Source organism: Nyctereutes procyonoides, unplaced genomic scaffold (genome assembly GCF_905146905.1).
Source record: "Nyctereutes procyonoides isolate TBG_1078 unplaced genomic scaffold, NYPRO_anot_genome, whole genome shotgun sequence".
NCBI lineage: Eukaryota > Metazoa > Chordata > Mammalia > Carnivora > Canidae > Nyctereutes > Nyctereutes procyonoides.
In genome coordinates, this window is record NW_026575048.1 from 19,087,799 (window position 1) to 19,103,070 (window position 15,272).

Here is a 15,272-nt window from a genome sequence, read left to right on the forward strand (position 1 = left end):
TAGGGGAATGTTCCAACAGTCTCCACAGGGCTGTCCAGGCAGCTACATTAAAACAAATACTTATGTAGATTATAATTGTTTCATGAAGGTTTGAGACCTTAATTTTCCAAGAGAGACCATCCTCCCCATCAAATCTTAAAGAGCTGTAGAAGAATTGACACCTCTATAAGGACATAAGTCCCAAAGCCAGGTAGTACGGGCAGGCTCTTAGGCAGGGGTAACCATGTCTGGAAGACAGGAACAGGCGTCCCTGGGCACCGCATGTCATTTGCAAGCAGAAAGCTGCCCCGGATCCTGGAAGATTCAAAAACCCACATCACTTCTTGAAAAGGTAAGGTGATTTGGCTGAGACAACTGGAGGCAGCGAGATGGCTGAATTTAAGTACTGAAGGGCTGCTGGAGAGAATAAATAGGAGGCAGGTGCGCACCCCTCTCTACAAAAACTACAACCAGGAACAGATGCTAAGATTGGGAAGGAAGGGGCTTGAACAGAAGGGCTAGGAGCACAGGACAGCCCTGAAGTGCTCTGAACTGATCAATATTCCAGATGAGTCAAGAGCATCTGTCCCTCTGTAAAACCGGCCTTTCACAGCTGGCAGGATCCTCTCTAGAACAACTCCCCTGCATTTCTGCTCTAACTTACGGAGTGTTTCCCCACCGGCAGTTGTGTTTAGTCCCAAACCTGGTTATGTCCGCTGCTTTTTGGCATATTTATATTAAATATAACCTTAACAGATAAAATTTGAGTTTGAAAAAAAAGCGATTGTTTCTAAGAAAAGTGAACATCTTGGAAATATTTGAGCAGCTAAAGAAACCACTGACAAGTTAGAAGTGAGCAAGATACCAGCAAAAATTTGGCCAAAAAAAGTCCTAAAAAAATCTAAAATTCCGTACCCAGATTATTTCCAATTGACTTTTAATTCTCTCTTTGTAAATTACAGACGACATATCCTGGCTACAAGAAACACTAAAGGAAAGATCTTTCCTCAACAAAAGATGAGCAAGCAGCCATACAGCTAACCGTGTTCAATTAAAATAAGATCAAATACATGTAAATGTATATACAGATGTACAACCGCTTTGTGATCTCTGGATTTTACTTTTTAAAAAATCTATCTCATGGCATTCTTGTTTACAATCAGCAAGCGTGTATTTTGAAGAGTGTTGACAAATGCATACGGCTGTGTGACTACACCCGCAGTCACGATTTGGAACACTTCTTTTCACCCCCAAATGTTCCATGATGGCCAGTCCAAGCCTGCCCCACTCACTCCACAGACGGTCCTGCTGAGGTAGCACAGCTCTTAACACACTGTATTGAAATCATCCATTGACCTCCCTCCATCCAGCTATTTTTATTCCTTTTCACATACAGTGAAATTCACTCCTTTTGGTATATAGTCTAGGTGTTTTGACACATAGTTGTGTGGTCACTTCACCAGAACTCTGCACGTTAACTGACCAAAGACCTGTTCCAATCTCATCAGGTGAGAAACTTTCACCACATTTGAATCTAGAGGACCTGTGATGAGCCTACACTGCATTTTCCCTTCACAGTCCTGGGCATTTATTTGCCCCATCTAGCCCTTCTCCCCCACCAAGTAACCCTCCTCCCTTCTCCTCTTCCATATATTATGCCAGAGACAATATCAACTCAGAGTAGGTATGAGGACTGAAGACACTCAGCAGATAAAAAGTACTTTCAAGATCTATGTAAATGCCCCCATAACTAGTTTTAACAGCATCTTCAGACCAATGAGGCTGTCCTGAAAGGGATTTCCCCATCTCCAGAGAAATGGAAACAAAGATTAGAGGTCGTGTCGGGAATTCCACAGTCTGCAGGTTGGACCATGAGCCCCACGACCCTCTCTACCTCCTAAATTCAATGAGAAGTCTTGGGAGGTGTATCACTAATGCTTGTGGAGAGGAGCCACTTGGGGCCACCCAGAAGCAGTAGGAGGTGTCCCACAGCCCCCAGGGCCCTCTTCCTTCTCAATAAAGAAACCAAGTCCCACATGGCTCAAGTGATTTGATCCCATGGAAGGATGCATTTGATATTAAATCCATTCTGGAGATTTTCTTTTCCACTGAGTCTCACCACCCACTACCTACTCTTAATTCATTCCTCTGCAAATAGGGAAAGATAGTAAATGAAAGGCCACTGCCATGATGCAAAACCGAACCCAAACAAACAAACAAAACCTCAATCAAAAGTATTCTTTGTCGGGACGCCTGGGTGGCTCAGCAGTTGAGTGCCTGCCTTTGGCTCAGGTCATGATCCCAGGATCCAGGATCGAGTCCCACATCAGGCTCCCTGCAAAAAGCCTGTTTCTCCCTCTGCCTCTCTCTCTGTCTGTCTCTCTCATGAATAAATAAATAAATCTTAAAAAAAAAAAAAGTATTCTTTGTCCTCATGGGAAACTTCATCTGAAAAGCACATTCCCTCTAACACTTACAAGGCAACAATGACAACAACAAAAAATGGTGGCCCAGCTCCCCTCCCCTACCAAAAAGGGGGGTTTAAGTGTTCAATAACCCAACCAAGGTGCCCTCCAGACATCTGCTGGGAAGGCCATGTACATAGGTTAGCGTGTTTCTTCTCAGCACTGAACCATTTCACAGAGGCAGATCCTAGATGGAGATTAAATAATGTACCTAAGATCTCACAGTGGGTAAAGTTGGGAGCCAGGAGGTACTTGGAGTCAAAATAGTGAAGCCAGTGGCTTTCTGGATTCCCAAAGCAGAAAGCTCATTGGTAGGCCAGACTCCTGAGGTCCCTACATGGTTATAACTGTAGAGGTCAGCTGGGTCTGGAGCCAGATGCTCTGGAAGGGAGAGGAAATGCTCCCTAAAATAATCACACTACAGCAAGTCCTTACTGAAATAAAGCAGCAGGGTCCCAGATTTGTTCCCAGAGGGCAGGCAATGTAAACTACAATCCCAATTTGTGAGGGGGTTCGGAGCGGTAGTGTTTTCCAGAGTGCTCATGAAAGACAAGCTATAATCACGTGTAGGAGTTTAGAAAAAGAGCCGAGAAGAAAATTGTACCACTTTCCTGGCAATTGACAGAGTCTTTGGACACTGGGAAATGGGCCTTGGGGTGACAGGAGCAGCTCCCAGCCCCAGCCTAAGAGGATGACCCACCCTTAGCACCATGCAATGCTCCTTGTTCAGATTCCCTTTCAGGAAATTACTGATTTGGTTTCTTAGGAATTTGTAGCAAATTTGTACCAAATAACAGACGTACATAGTTTTCCTCCTCGTGAGGGTGGCAAGGTCCACCTACCATCATCAAGTAGTAGTGATCTCACGTTGGGCTTATCAGTATCTTAAGAAATTGGCTCACGGAGATTAATTGCCCAGGGCCCAGTCCCACTGAGTGAAAAACAGCCTTCCAGGAGGCAGCCAAGAAGCCCACCTAGAGCCAACCATGGAAATGGGAGAAGCAGCTGCCTGGCCTTACACTGCCAGATCTGACTCAGCTGGCACCAAGTTACATTTCACAGGGACCAGTCTTGAAAGGACATGGGAACAGCAAACCACAACCATGGAAATCTTGCAAAGGTTCAACTCTAGTCCACTTACTTTGGGGTTTTGAATGGGAGTAGAGAGTGGGGTGGGATTTCGTCTTAAACATGTCATTTTCTGTTCTGTTTACAACAAAGAAAGCATTCTTGAAGAGAGGAAAGGGAAAAGAAAAGCCTTCATTACTAATCAAAGGAAATTTCTTAGAAACCACAAAGAGGAATTTTGCTGGAGGAAAAGGCTGAGAACCTGATCAGAGGAAGGAAGATGCATCAAACACAAAATGGCCAAGAGAGAGCTCAAACAGTCCAACTTTACCTAAAGGAGTTAAAAAGAAAAAAAAAAAGAGCAAAATTCAAGGTGAGTAAAAGGAAGGAAATCATGAAGAACAGAAATAAAGGAGACTTAAAAAAATAGGAAAAAAATTAATGAAACTAAAAGCTGGTTCTTTGAAAAGATTAACATTGATACCCTTTGCCAGACTCATCAGGGAAAAAATAAAGGACCCATATAAATAAAATCAGAAATAAAAGTAACAACTGACACCACAGAATACAAAGGACTGGAAGAGAACACTGTGAAAAGTTATATGCTCAATTGAACATCACACACAAAAAGAGAATTACAGGCTAATATCCATGATGGACATAAATGCAAAAATCATCAAGGAAATATTAGCAAACCACATTCAACAATATATTAAAAAGATCATTCATCACACAATCAAGTGAAATTTATTCCAGAGATGCAAGGATGGTTCAATATTTGCAAATCAGTCAACACAATACACATCAACAAGATGAAGGATAAAAAAAAAATCATATGATCATTTCAATAGACGTAGAAAAAGCATTTCACAAAATTCACCATCTGTTCAGGATAAAAACTCTCAAAGTGGGTTCAGAGGGAACATACCTCAATGTAATAAAGGCCACATATAAAAACTGCACATTAACATCACACTCCACAGTGAATAACTGAGACCTTTTCCTCTAAGATCAGGAACAACACAAGGATTTCCACTCTTGCCACTTTTATTCAATGTAGTACTAGAAATCCTAGCTGTAGCAATCAGACAAGAAAAAGAATGAGGCATCCGTATTGGTAGGGAAGAAGTTTAACTATTTACGGATGATACGATACACAAGCCGAGGCCTGGGTAGGAAGCAGGGCAGGGCACGGATGTTCTGTGCTGGGGACCCTCCTTCTCTGACTACTCCCTCTAGTGCTAGGTCCTAAAGCCCTCTTCTGATTCTACACACTTTTCTTGGGCAAAACTCACCTTCACCATGGTGATGGGTGCCATTTAAATGCTAACAATTCCCAAAGCTGGAACTCTAGAGGTCTCTAAGCTCCCACTGTTGAACATAGGGCCTATGTTGAATAATTACCCACTGAATAATCAGATAATTCTACTTGGATGTCCCATGGGCACCACAAAATTCTTCAGCCTGTTTCCATGTGGGTAGATGGCCCTTATGGCATCATGCCCCAGATGACCTCAGCAGTCTCCTAATCAATCTTGACCTCACTCAAGTCCACCAGAATGATTATTCTAAATGCAAATAAGATCCTATCTGCCCCTACTTAAATTCCTTCAATGGACCTCATTATTGTAGGAATAAAGCCCAAATCCTTTAGTCCTTCTGCTATCTGGCTCCTCTACACCTCGTCTCTCCAGCTCCTGTCACATAATAATGCTCACAAGTCCCAGTCAACCGAGAACATCTTACGACTCTGCCTGGGAAGCCCCATTCCCACTGTTCCACTTAGCAAACTCCTACATATCCTTCAAAACTCAGAACAGCCAGCTCTTTAAAAGCCTTGTTTTCCTAGGCAGGCCTTCACTGATAGGATTTGTACTGTAGCCTGTGAGCTCCTTGAGGGAAAGAGCCAAGTTTTACCCTGTATACTCTCACTAGGATCAATGCTTGCAGCCCTGATGAAATGCTTGAGAAGTGACGGAAGGAATGAAGTTTCTCCTTAAACTGGAGAACAAGCAGAGGAAGTAGAATGGTAGGAGCTCCAACTCTGCTTAGCCGTTCTTCTGTATGATCTCATGCAAATCATTTTGTCCAAGGAGGAGATTAGAATTAGGCCAAAACAAGATATCTATGACTCATTTTTTTGGCTCTTAACAATCCTCCTCTGTTGAGGCTTTCCCCCTAAACAAGAACATGAACAAGTGACAAAGGAGTATTGATTAGTATCCCTGAAGGGTTATATAAATCTTACTTTAAAAAATTCCAAATCACTTGGATTAACACTAGAACATTCCCCCATCTTGGATCTAGCCAAAAATTTATCAAATTCTCCACGAGTTGATGAGGAAGGAAACAAAGGTAAAAACAAAGCAGGAATGTATGTATTCAACATTTATAGAGTGACAGTCACAACCAAGGCACCACAAAGGACTGAAGAGGAATTCTATTCTCAGGCTTTCTCTCTCCTTGAGGCAAATGACAATCTGCTAAGAAAGACAAATTCGACATGTTTCTGAAGCACGTACCTGAGCAAACTCCCACCCTCCTGCGAAAGGATTACAAACATCAGAGCCAGGCTGCCAATCTAGCTGATTCGTGGAAAAAGAGGACCAGGACTGGTGCTGGGATTGTGGCTGGAGGCCGGGACAGCTTTCCCGGAAATGTGCACAGTGCCCTGGACAGAGTACATCTGACAAGAGAATGAATTCAGGAAAGCAAGGCAAGGCGAAGTCCATGCAAATGAATCACGAGCCACTATCTTTTTACGGGCAATGCAGTTTCTGAAACTTCCTGAAAATCTTAGAAATGATGGATTTCACAGAGAAGCGATGCCTTAAAGTTATATATGCCTTGACCTGGACCACATTTCTAACATCTGGAGCACCCCGTGGGCACATGGTATTTTCATACGCCACTCAGACTCATGGGTTTCTTTAATCCCTTGTCTTCAGCATCCCCCCGCCCCCCTCCCCCCGGCTTGTGGACAGCCTCAGATGCCTATCCTCCACTTCTTCCATCCCTGTGCACACCTGCTACTCTCACATCAAAGGGTAGAATCCACCTCCCCTATTCTGCTTCCGGCTTAGCCTTATGACTTGCTTTGACCATAGTGACCGGTCTAGCCTCTAAAAACTCTGGTAGCTTCCACCTTCTCCCGGAGAACACCATGAGTGTGAGGAAGCCCGAGCTGGCCACACGGAGAGGTCACTTGGAGGAGTGCCAAGGCTCCAGATATGTAAGGGCTTCCTAGAGCTTTCCAGCACAGCAGTCCACTGAATGTAAGTCAAGTGAGCCACCCCAGCCAGTGCCACCTGAAACAGAAAAACTGCCCAGCTTAGCACAGTCAACCCAGAGAATCATCAGGCAGCAGTCGTGTCCAGATTGTTACAGCAATGGGTAGAGTCACATAGTTGTGTACACAGATGTGTGCAGGAAGGACACAGAGGAATGGGCCATCCCACATTGAGTTTCCTAGAGAACCCAAATATCCAAACAGGTTTTTACCCAATTCTGACAAAAAAATGTTTTTAGGATGTAATACTGCATCCCCTCTTTCACTAAACGTAATCTAGTATTTTTCTGATGAGTGGGTCATCACTGCACACATTGGTTACCCAGTCCTGGAACGTAAGGAAAGCTCCAGCAGTTGCACAAGTGTGCATGCAGGCTTTGGGTTCCAACGCCCATTCAGCCTCCAGACAGCTGTGTTCCTCATCAGTGGGGATATGCCTATCCCTAGAAACATCCATCCTCCACCAAGTGGCTCCTTCTAAGGATTTTGAGTTAAGAAAGCAAGGATCCTATTGCTCCTGGAACTTTAAGCTCAACAGGTTCTGAGGAAAGCTAGTTTAGATGGTTCCTTTATGATCGCAGAAGAACTCTAGGATCCCACTGACCTGAATTCAAATCCTGCTCTGCTACCTGCTAGCTATGGGGTCTTGGACGAGTCATGTCAATCATCATACATTTTAGTTTCCCCCTCTGTAAAATAAAAAGATCTACCTCTTGCTGGGAACTACTCAACCGAAACACAGCAAGAACTCAGGAGATGAGGGCACCCTGGGTATACCCATGTTCAGTGGGCCCAGGCCTGGCCCTGAACATGCATGTTGCCCCTGAGCATACACATCTGAGCATTGGTCAGGATTAGATCCATGGAAACCCACCAACAACAGTGCATATCAAGAGAGGATAGGGAGGCAGGGTGGTGGGGTGGGGGCAGGTCTGAATATTTATTCAGGGTTGGAGCACAGTAGTGGGATTTACTGCACAAAGGAACTGCAGGACAAGAATAACCTTGGGGTCCTAGCAAGTCCAGCTCAAGGAGCATTCATCAGGACTACTGGGCAGACCAAGGCCACGGGTGTGTGTGTGTGTACACGCGCGCATGGGTATATACACAACATGTACCTGCTCACAGGCAGGCCTGGCAGGGGGCAAGCGGAGATCCCAGCGTGAACACAGGTGTCTTATTGTCTCTGCTACTACCCAGTTACCCACTAGCAGCCCAGCCCTGTGCTCTGGTTTCCTCTCCAGAAAAGCCCACTAATGACAAAGTGCTGATTTAAAACAAACACAAAAATAAATAAATAAATAAATAAATAAATAAATAAATAAATACAAACACGAGGGATTGGATACTCATGAGGCAAAACATCAGTGTGGCAATGTGGTGAAAGGCAGGGCCAGTTGCACATACAGGACCGGGACATACTGGAAAAGCCATTTTCACATAGAGAAGGATCAGAAAAGGCCACAGAGAAAAGTGGCCTAGGACGGGATTGAGGGGTTGACTTGCTGCAAAGGCATTTACATGTTTGATAATTAACTGTCCTTCCACAGTTGGGTTTGATGGGGCCTCCCCACCCCTTCTACACCTTTCCTTATTATTCTGATTCCTAAAACATGACCACCTGCACACTCTGCATGTGAAAGGAGGGGAGGGGTCGGGGTGGGATGACTGCTTCTGTCCCAGGATGGCAGGAGAGAGCCAATCCAGGGTTGGCTTTGCAGCACCCCTCGCCGGCATTTCCCACACCCCTCTCTTACCTCAATGCCTCTGGTTGGCTCAGAGCCCCCCAGCCTGCAGTCTTCCTGCCCAATTCCACCCAGCTCCTGTTCCAACTCATCACATTTCATCTCTCCCATACTCCTGCCACATTCCCACCAGGAAGATTCCATCATGGGCTTCTTCCTTTTGGCCAATTCCAGGGGGATGGGAGAGGCATGCCTCCTTCGATATTTGAGGGCCCCCCTCCACCTCTTGGCATCTTTGTTCAACGCCACTTAGCAAAGATATTTAGGGGCAGCCAGAGAAGCAAGAAAGAGACCCAAAAGTCCACATTATAGAGAAAGAGAGGCTTTCAGGGAAGCCTTGGAATGGGTCCTGCCCCTCCCTCACCCCCCACCTTCTCATTCACCAGTGACCCTCCCCAGTTACCCAGCCCCTCCAAGCTTCAACCTCCCTGAGCCTCGGTTTACTCATCTGTAAAATGGAGCCAGTTACAATCCGGGCTCAAACGAGATGATGTCTATAGAACCCTAAACCCCAGCCTGCCCCCGAAGGAGTCTGGAAGCGTCAGCCCCTCACACAATGCTCCTACTGTAGCTGCCTCCAGCACCTTGGAGGCAAATGTTCCTTCACGGGGTGAATGGTCCATGTAATTTGTACGTGTAGTGGGAATTTTTTCATCTGAAGCTCTATTGTGTTCTAATTTGTAAGGTCTTAACAAGTGATTAATTTCAAGAGAAAATTTTGCTTCCAAATAGTTTTTCTTCTATGAAATAAAGCTATAGGGTATTTTTCAAATGTTGCCGTCACAGATTTTAACAACCGCATCAGATGCTAATAGGTGTGGGTGCACCAATGGTCTTGGGAATGGCCACTGGCCTCAGGAATGCTCCCCATCACCCTAGCTGTGTTTTCTGCCCCCCATCCACCCTCACCCATCGGCTGCTGCCCAGTCCTGACCTTGACCCCCTCCCGCTCCATCACATCACCCTAAGGGCAGTTTGGGGCAGTATAAGGCAAGTTGTGTCCTAAGAGGCCTAGCGGTGCCAGGTGCCAGGACCCAGGCAAGGGGAGGGACATGGGAAACTGCCAGCTGCAGCTTGCTCCCCACAGCTCCAGCTCCCTACACTCCAGAACAATCGTCTGATTCTTGTTATTCCTAGATTCTGTAAGGCCCATACCTATTGCTCAGTAATATGCACTCATTCACTAAGAAGGCCCAGCAACGCCCCAATCCCACACCCCATCTGACTGCCAGACCCCACTTCCTCTTCCCGTTGGAACTCCAACCTGCCTGCCTCCCATGAGAAGAACCAGGGGCAGAGTGGAGTGGATGGCTTGCCATTGACCTGTCAGGCTGTGCCTCCCCATCTGTCCCTATCTACTGCCACTCCCCACTAGACCTGAGTTTGGGTTCGAGAGAATGGAGGGCGCAGAGGAGGAAGACATGGACACTGGAAAGGCTTCCTGGTACTGCTAGTGGCAGCAGCAATAGAAACATCCCCAAACTTCCAAAATCCGGTGTCTGCCTTTTTTTTTTTTTAAAAGATTTATTTATTCATGACAGACAGAGAGAGGGGGGGAGAGAGGGGGGGGAGAGAGAGAGGGGAGAGAGAGAGAGAGAGAGAGAGAGAGAGAGGCAGGCAGAGATACAGGCAGAGGGAGAAGCAGGCTCCATGCAGGGAGCCTGATATGGGATTCGATCAGAGGACTCCAGGATCACACCCTGGGCTGAACACAGGCACTAAACCACTGAGCCACCCAGGGATCCCCTGGTGTCTGCTTCTAACCCAGTTCACCTCTCATAGGCCCAGGAGGGAATCCCTGGCTGGATGCAAGAGGTGATGGGCAAAGAGAAAGAAAAGGGGAGGCTGTAGGCAAGAGGAAGAAAAGCAAGGAGGTGCTGGGGTATGTTCCTGGTGTCACCCTGGCTGGGGATCCAGCTACCTCATCCTCACGTCCCTGGCCCATCCTAACCTCGATGGTGCCTCCATCCCAGGAAGTAACACGCACCCAGAGGAGCAGTGGCAGGTGAGTGTTGCTTCGTTCCACAGCCGGAGAAGAGATGCAGCCGGTGTGCTCACAGCAACACTCAGCCATCTGGGCTTAGTTTCCACCACATCCAGAAATACTGAATGCATGGAACTCTCACTTAAGGACAACTTGGGCGAGTGGGCCTGGGAACCCAGGAACCTTTTAAAAAGTCACACTAGTTCCAAACAAGTGACTCAAACTTCTGGAACATTGCCCACTGGAAACTGGGGCCTCCTGCATTTTATCCCAGGCTCCCAAACGGACCCTGGGAGCCACCTCTTCCATCCCCTCCATTCCCAAAGCCACATCCAGGGAGGGCCCTGCTTCCACGTTAAGACCATGCTCTCCTGGGATGCTAATACAGTTATCTTCTATTTACTTCTTGATTTTCCTGTTTCCTAATCTTGGAGATTTTGTCTCTTAGTGGTGCCCAAAGGACAGCCTCAATCATGGGTTTAGCATCAGGGGCTCCAAAGAGAATTTTTGTTCTGCTCCCTTCATGGACAATCAGGCATACGGGAAACTCGTGTGGTCCAGGGGCCCCAGCAGAGAGGAAACGTCAGCAGTGACCGTTCAGTAGAAAGGAATGGTTCAGAATTAGATCCCAGACCCCAAATATTGCCATGTCCACCTATCTGCCCCAAGCTGTGCTTTCAACAGATTCCAAGCAGAAGGACTCCCATCTTGCTTCCCCCAATAGCTTCCAGCGGGGCCCTTGGCTAGGAGAAGCACAGGCTAAAATTCACCAACCCAGAAGCCAAGCCAGTAGTGGCAGATTGTCACTTTACGTGAGCAGGGCATTGGGAGGGAAAAAAAGAAACTGTTGGTGGACACATATGGTCCATGTGCACCAGCCCAGGGCTAGGCTCCTGGAGAACAGCAGCACAGGGCTTCCTGAGAGAGGACAGTACATGAGCCAGAATGAAGGAACAGAAGAATTTTGGCCCAAGAACCAGGAACAAGTCAAAACAGAAAATCTGTGTTTTCCTCTAACCAAGTGGGAGGCAATGGGACAAGCCTCACTGGGTTCTCACATCAACTCCCTAGGGCGCTGCTGGGCTCCTAGAGACTCAGCCCTCAAGCCCAAAAGACAAGGACAGTGGCTTTGGCCAAGATGCAGCCAGCATCATGACAGTAGGAAGGGCGTGGACATCGGAATTGAGAAGCAGACACTCCAGGCATGTGACTACTGTACCCACCTATGTAGCCTGGGCAGGTCACTTTCCCTCTCGGGGCTCACGCATAGCGGAGGTAGCAGGGAGGTCACAACACTGTGGAATTTACTGATTAAGCCCCCCCAGACTCCTCCAGATGGGTTACCGGGTAAACGCAGATGCTGAGAATCCCGTCTCCCAGTCTCTACAGCCCCTCAGCACCTAGCCAGGCTCTTGGCTCCCGGCAGGAGCACAACGCTGTTAAGTGGAGGCCCAGACTCCAGCCCTTCCAGCAACACACGTCCTCAAAGAACTAGCAGACCCTCCACTGCCATGGCCAGCACAATTGTCCCTGGTTATGTCCCAATGCCACGTCTCCCATCATCTAAGTCCTCCACACATTCTGAGCTCCCAACAGCAGAAGCAGGATCTGGGACCATCACACCTTCGTGTCTCCAATGTGTCTTCACCCACATTCCCTCTGATCTTGGTAACGACTGCTTATGCAGGCAGGCAGACAGTCCCCACTTGACAGAGGGGCACTGTGTCCACACAAGCTGGGCAACTGCTGAAGCTAACCAACAACAGGCTGGAGATCAGAAGCTAAGGAAACTCCTTTCCCCACAAGAGGTCTTCCTGAAGGAGGTCAAGGACAGGGAATGGCTGGGACAATGTGCCCTGGAACCAGCCGTAGTGGGCCTTCCTGCCGCCCACTTGGGCTGGCAGGACACAGGTGACAGAGTGGCCCTGAGGCCCAATGACCTGACATCCTGCACTCCCTCCCGCCCACCACAGAAAGCTCTAGTGCAAAGCCAGGGGGTTGCGGGAGAGACTGTGTCTTCCTGCACAAGCAGCCGAGAGCCCCCGAGACACTCGCAACACATGCTGGCTCAAAGGCAAACAAGCAGTGCCATCCCCCCTCTGAAACCGGTACCCCCAGGGATCAGAGCTGGCAGGAGGGGAGGCCCCTGGTGGGACCCAGGGCAGGACTCACCTCCCTCAGCAAACGCATGCCCTGCAGCCCGTCCTGCTGCTGCTGGGCCACGGTGACCCCCAAGACGAGCGTGTGCACCACACAGGAGACCACCGAGATGATGACGATGGGGCTGAGGCTGAGCGGCAGCGTGATGAAGAAGGAGAAGACAAAGAAGGCCTGCCAGCCCACCGTGTCGCTGGCCGCATGGGCTCCGGCGAAGTTCAGGCCCAGGTAGGAGAAAATCTGGGCAGTGATCAGCAGCCACAGCAGGTAGGGCACCACTTTCCGGGTGACCCGGTCGGGGAGCAGCCCCTTTTTGCAGAGCACGAAGAGGAGGATGTCCAACAGCAGGCCCACCGCGGCCACGAGGAGCGGAGCCAGCTTGTCGCTGGAGAAGACCACCGCGCACATGAGCACCACGTAGCAGTCGAAGAGGGCCGCGACCACCACCAGCACCAGCAGGGTCTCGTGGCGCTGCCGCTTGAAGTAGGTCTGGTACAAGTTCTCCAAGGACTCGGGCACGAAGGTCAGCCGCATGAACCGCGGCAGGCAGAGGCAGGAGCCGGAGGTCCGGACCGAGATTTCGTGGGTCCGGCCCACCCCGCGGTCAGGGTCGGAGGGCAGGCTCACGGAGTACTCGGCGGAGTACTCGGCCGAGTACTCCGGCTCGGAGAAGCCCTGGTTCCTCGGCATCCTGGCTGCCGGCGGCTTCGACGGGAGCCCAGGCGGAGGGAAGGCTCTGGAACGGGCCCCTAGCGGGGCTCAGCCCCCTGCAGCAGCGGCGCACGGCGCGTGTCCAGGGCACAGGCGGCGCGGGTCATCTGGACCCTAGGAGGACGGCGAGGTGGAGCCCCGGGCCTCGGTGCCCGCGCCTTCGCAGGACCCCCGCCCCCGCCCCCCGCGCAAGAGTCGTCGCCGCGAGGCTCCAGGCCCTGGGGCCTGTCCCCGCTGTCCCCGCCGCTCTCCCTCCCGTCCTGGCTTCCCCAGGGTCCGACCACCCCTCCACCCCTCGCGCTCCTCCGGGGCTGCCCCCGTCCTGACTTCCTCACCTAAGGCACCGCAGGCCCAAGCCTTAGAAGCTGGAGCTGAAACGTGCCCGAGAGCCACCCGCACCATCCCGGATTCCTGAACCTTCCTCCTGTTTACTCCCCCCCCCCCCCGCGGCCCCGGCCCTCCACCTCGGGGCACCACCTGCCCTCCGGGGAGCTGGCCTGCCGCGCCGCTTACCTGTGCGGGAACTCGGGAGCCGCGTGGTCCTGCCGGTCCCCGCGCGGGCTGCGGGGCCGGGTCCCGCGGGGGGCGGGCGGGGGCAGGAGGGCTCGGCGCCGGTCCCCGGGTCCCCGGGTCCCCCCGCCGTCAGGCCCGGGATCCGGCCGGGAGAGGCGCGGGGCCGCCCCCCAGCATCCGCGGGCGCGCGGGGCCGCTGGAGGACGGAGGCGGCGGGGGCGGGAAGATCTGGGGGCGCCTGCGGCTGCGGCTGGCGGCGCGGCCGGACCCCTCCCTCTCGCCCCCGCGCTGGGCGGTCGCGGCGGCGGCGGCGGCGGCGGCTAGGGGCGCAGCCCGGGCCCTCCCCGGCGGGAGCGCGGGCCGAGGCCGGGGCAGCCCGCCAGCATCCTCCGGGCCGCCGAGCCAGCCGAGCCGAGTCAGCCGAGTCCGGGCGCGGCGCGCTGCGCTGTGATCCCCGCGCGGCGCCGGCGGCTCCGGGGCCACGCGCGCTCCAGGCCCCGGGAGGCGGGCAGCGCCCCTCCCTCCCCGCAGTCGCCGCCCTCTCGGGGAGCGCGGCCCGGAGCTGGGGGGGGGGTGCCGGGCTGCAGCCCCGCGGGCGGGGGCGAGGAGAAGGAGAGGGCGCGGGCGCGGAGGGGCCCCGGTGGCCCCGCGCTCAAGCCCCGGCGGCGGGCAGGACGGGTGGGCGAGGCGACGCCGCCCGCAGCAGGCCGGGGCTCCGAGGGGGAGAGCCCGGACGTGCCCTCCCGCAGGTGGGGCGCGCTCGCTGCACCCCCGCCGCCGCCCGGGCCGCCGCGGCTTCGTCTTGGGCCGGAGAGGAGAGGCCGGGGCTGAGGTTTGGGGACGCCGGCCCCGCGGGGCGCGCCGGGGCCTAAGTGTCCCCGCCCACCCTGGCAGCGCGAGCGTCCGCAGAAGGGCCCGCAGCTGGGCTCCGCTCGGGAAGGGAGGAGGTGGGAGGGGCCCGGAGGCACCTGGCACGTGGAATTGCCAGCGACCTGGCTTCAAAAAGCGCTCCCGTGTACATTCCACCTGTTTGAGATGGGTTTGAATTTACAAACACGCCTCAAAGACGCAAATGCTCCTGTGGCTGGTTAAGCCTATTAGTCTCTTACACCTTAGTATAAGTTACTTTCCTTGGCTTTGACAGAACACCTTGCTAAGATCAATCAGGCTTTAAGAATTTAGATAAAGGGAGAGGGGAACAAATCATGTGTGTGTAGTTGGGGGGGGGGGTTGCTGAGGACATCCCGCAGTATTAGGAAATGGGCTCCCTAAGGGAGTGTAGAAGAAATGGGTCAGAGGAGAGAAACTCAGCCATCCAGGCCCTGGATAGAGACAACTCCTCCTGCTCCTGAGAGTCACCC

General features: G+C 51.5%; 1 protein-coding gene across 1 annotated transcript in view; it reads right to left on the minus strand.

Annotated features, from left to right (window-relative positions):
* The window catches only part of ADCY3 (adenylate cyclase 3), an 82,210-nt gene extending 68,233 nt beyond the window's left edge, over window positions 1–13,977 (minus strand). Inside the window, exons 1-2 of the mRNA XM_055327285.1 lie at window positions 13,912–13,977; window positions 12,703–13,512 (exon numbers count right to left, since the gene is read on the minus strand). Coding sequence (XP_055183260.1) covers window positions 12,703–13,377 — 675 coding nt within the window. The 5' untranslated portion in view covers window positions 13,378–13,512; window positions 13,912–13,977. The remainder of the gene's footprint in view (window positions 1–12,702; window positions 13,513–13,911) is intronic.
* Between the last annotated feature and the right edge of the window lie 1,295 nt (window positions 13,978–15,272).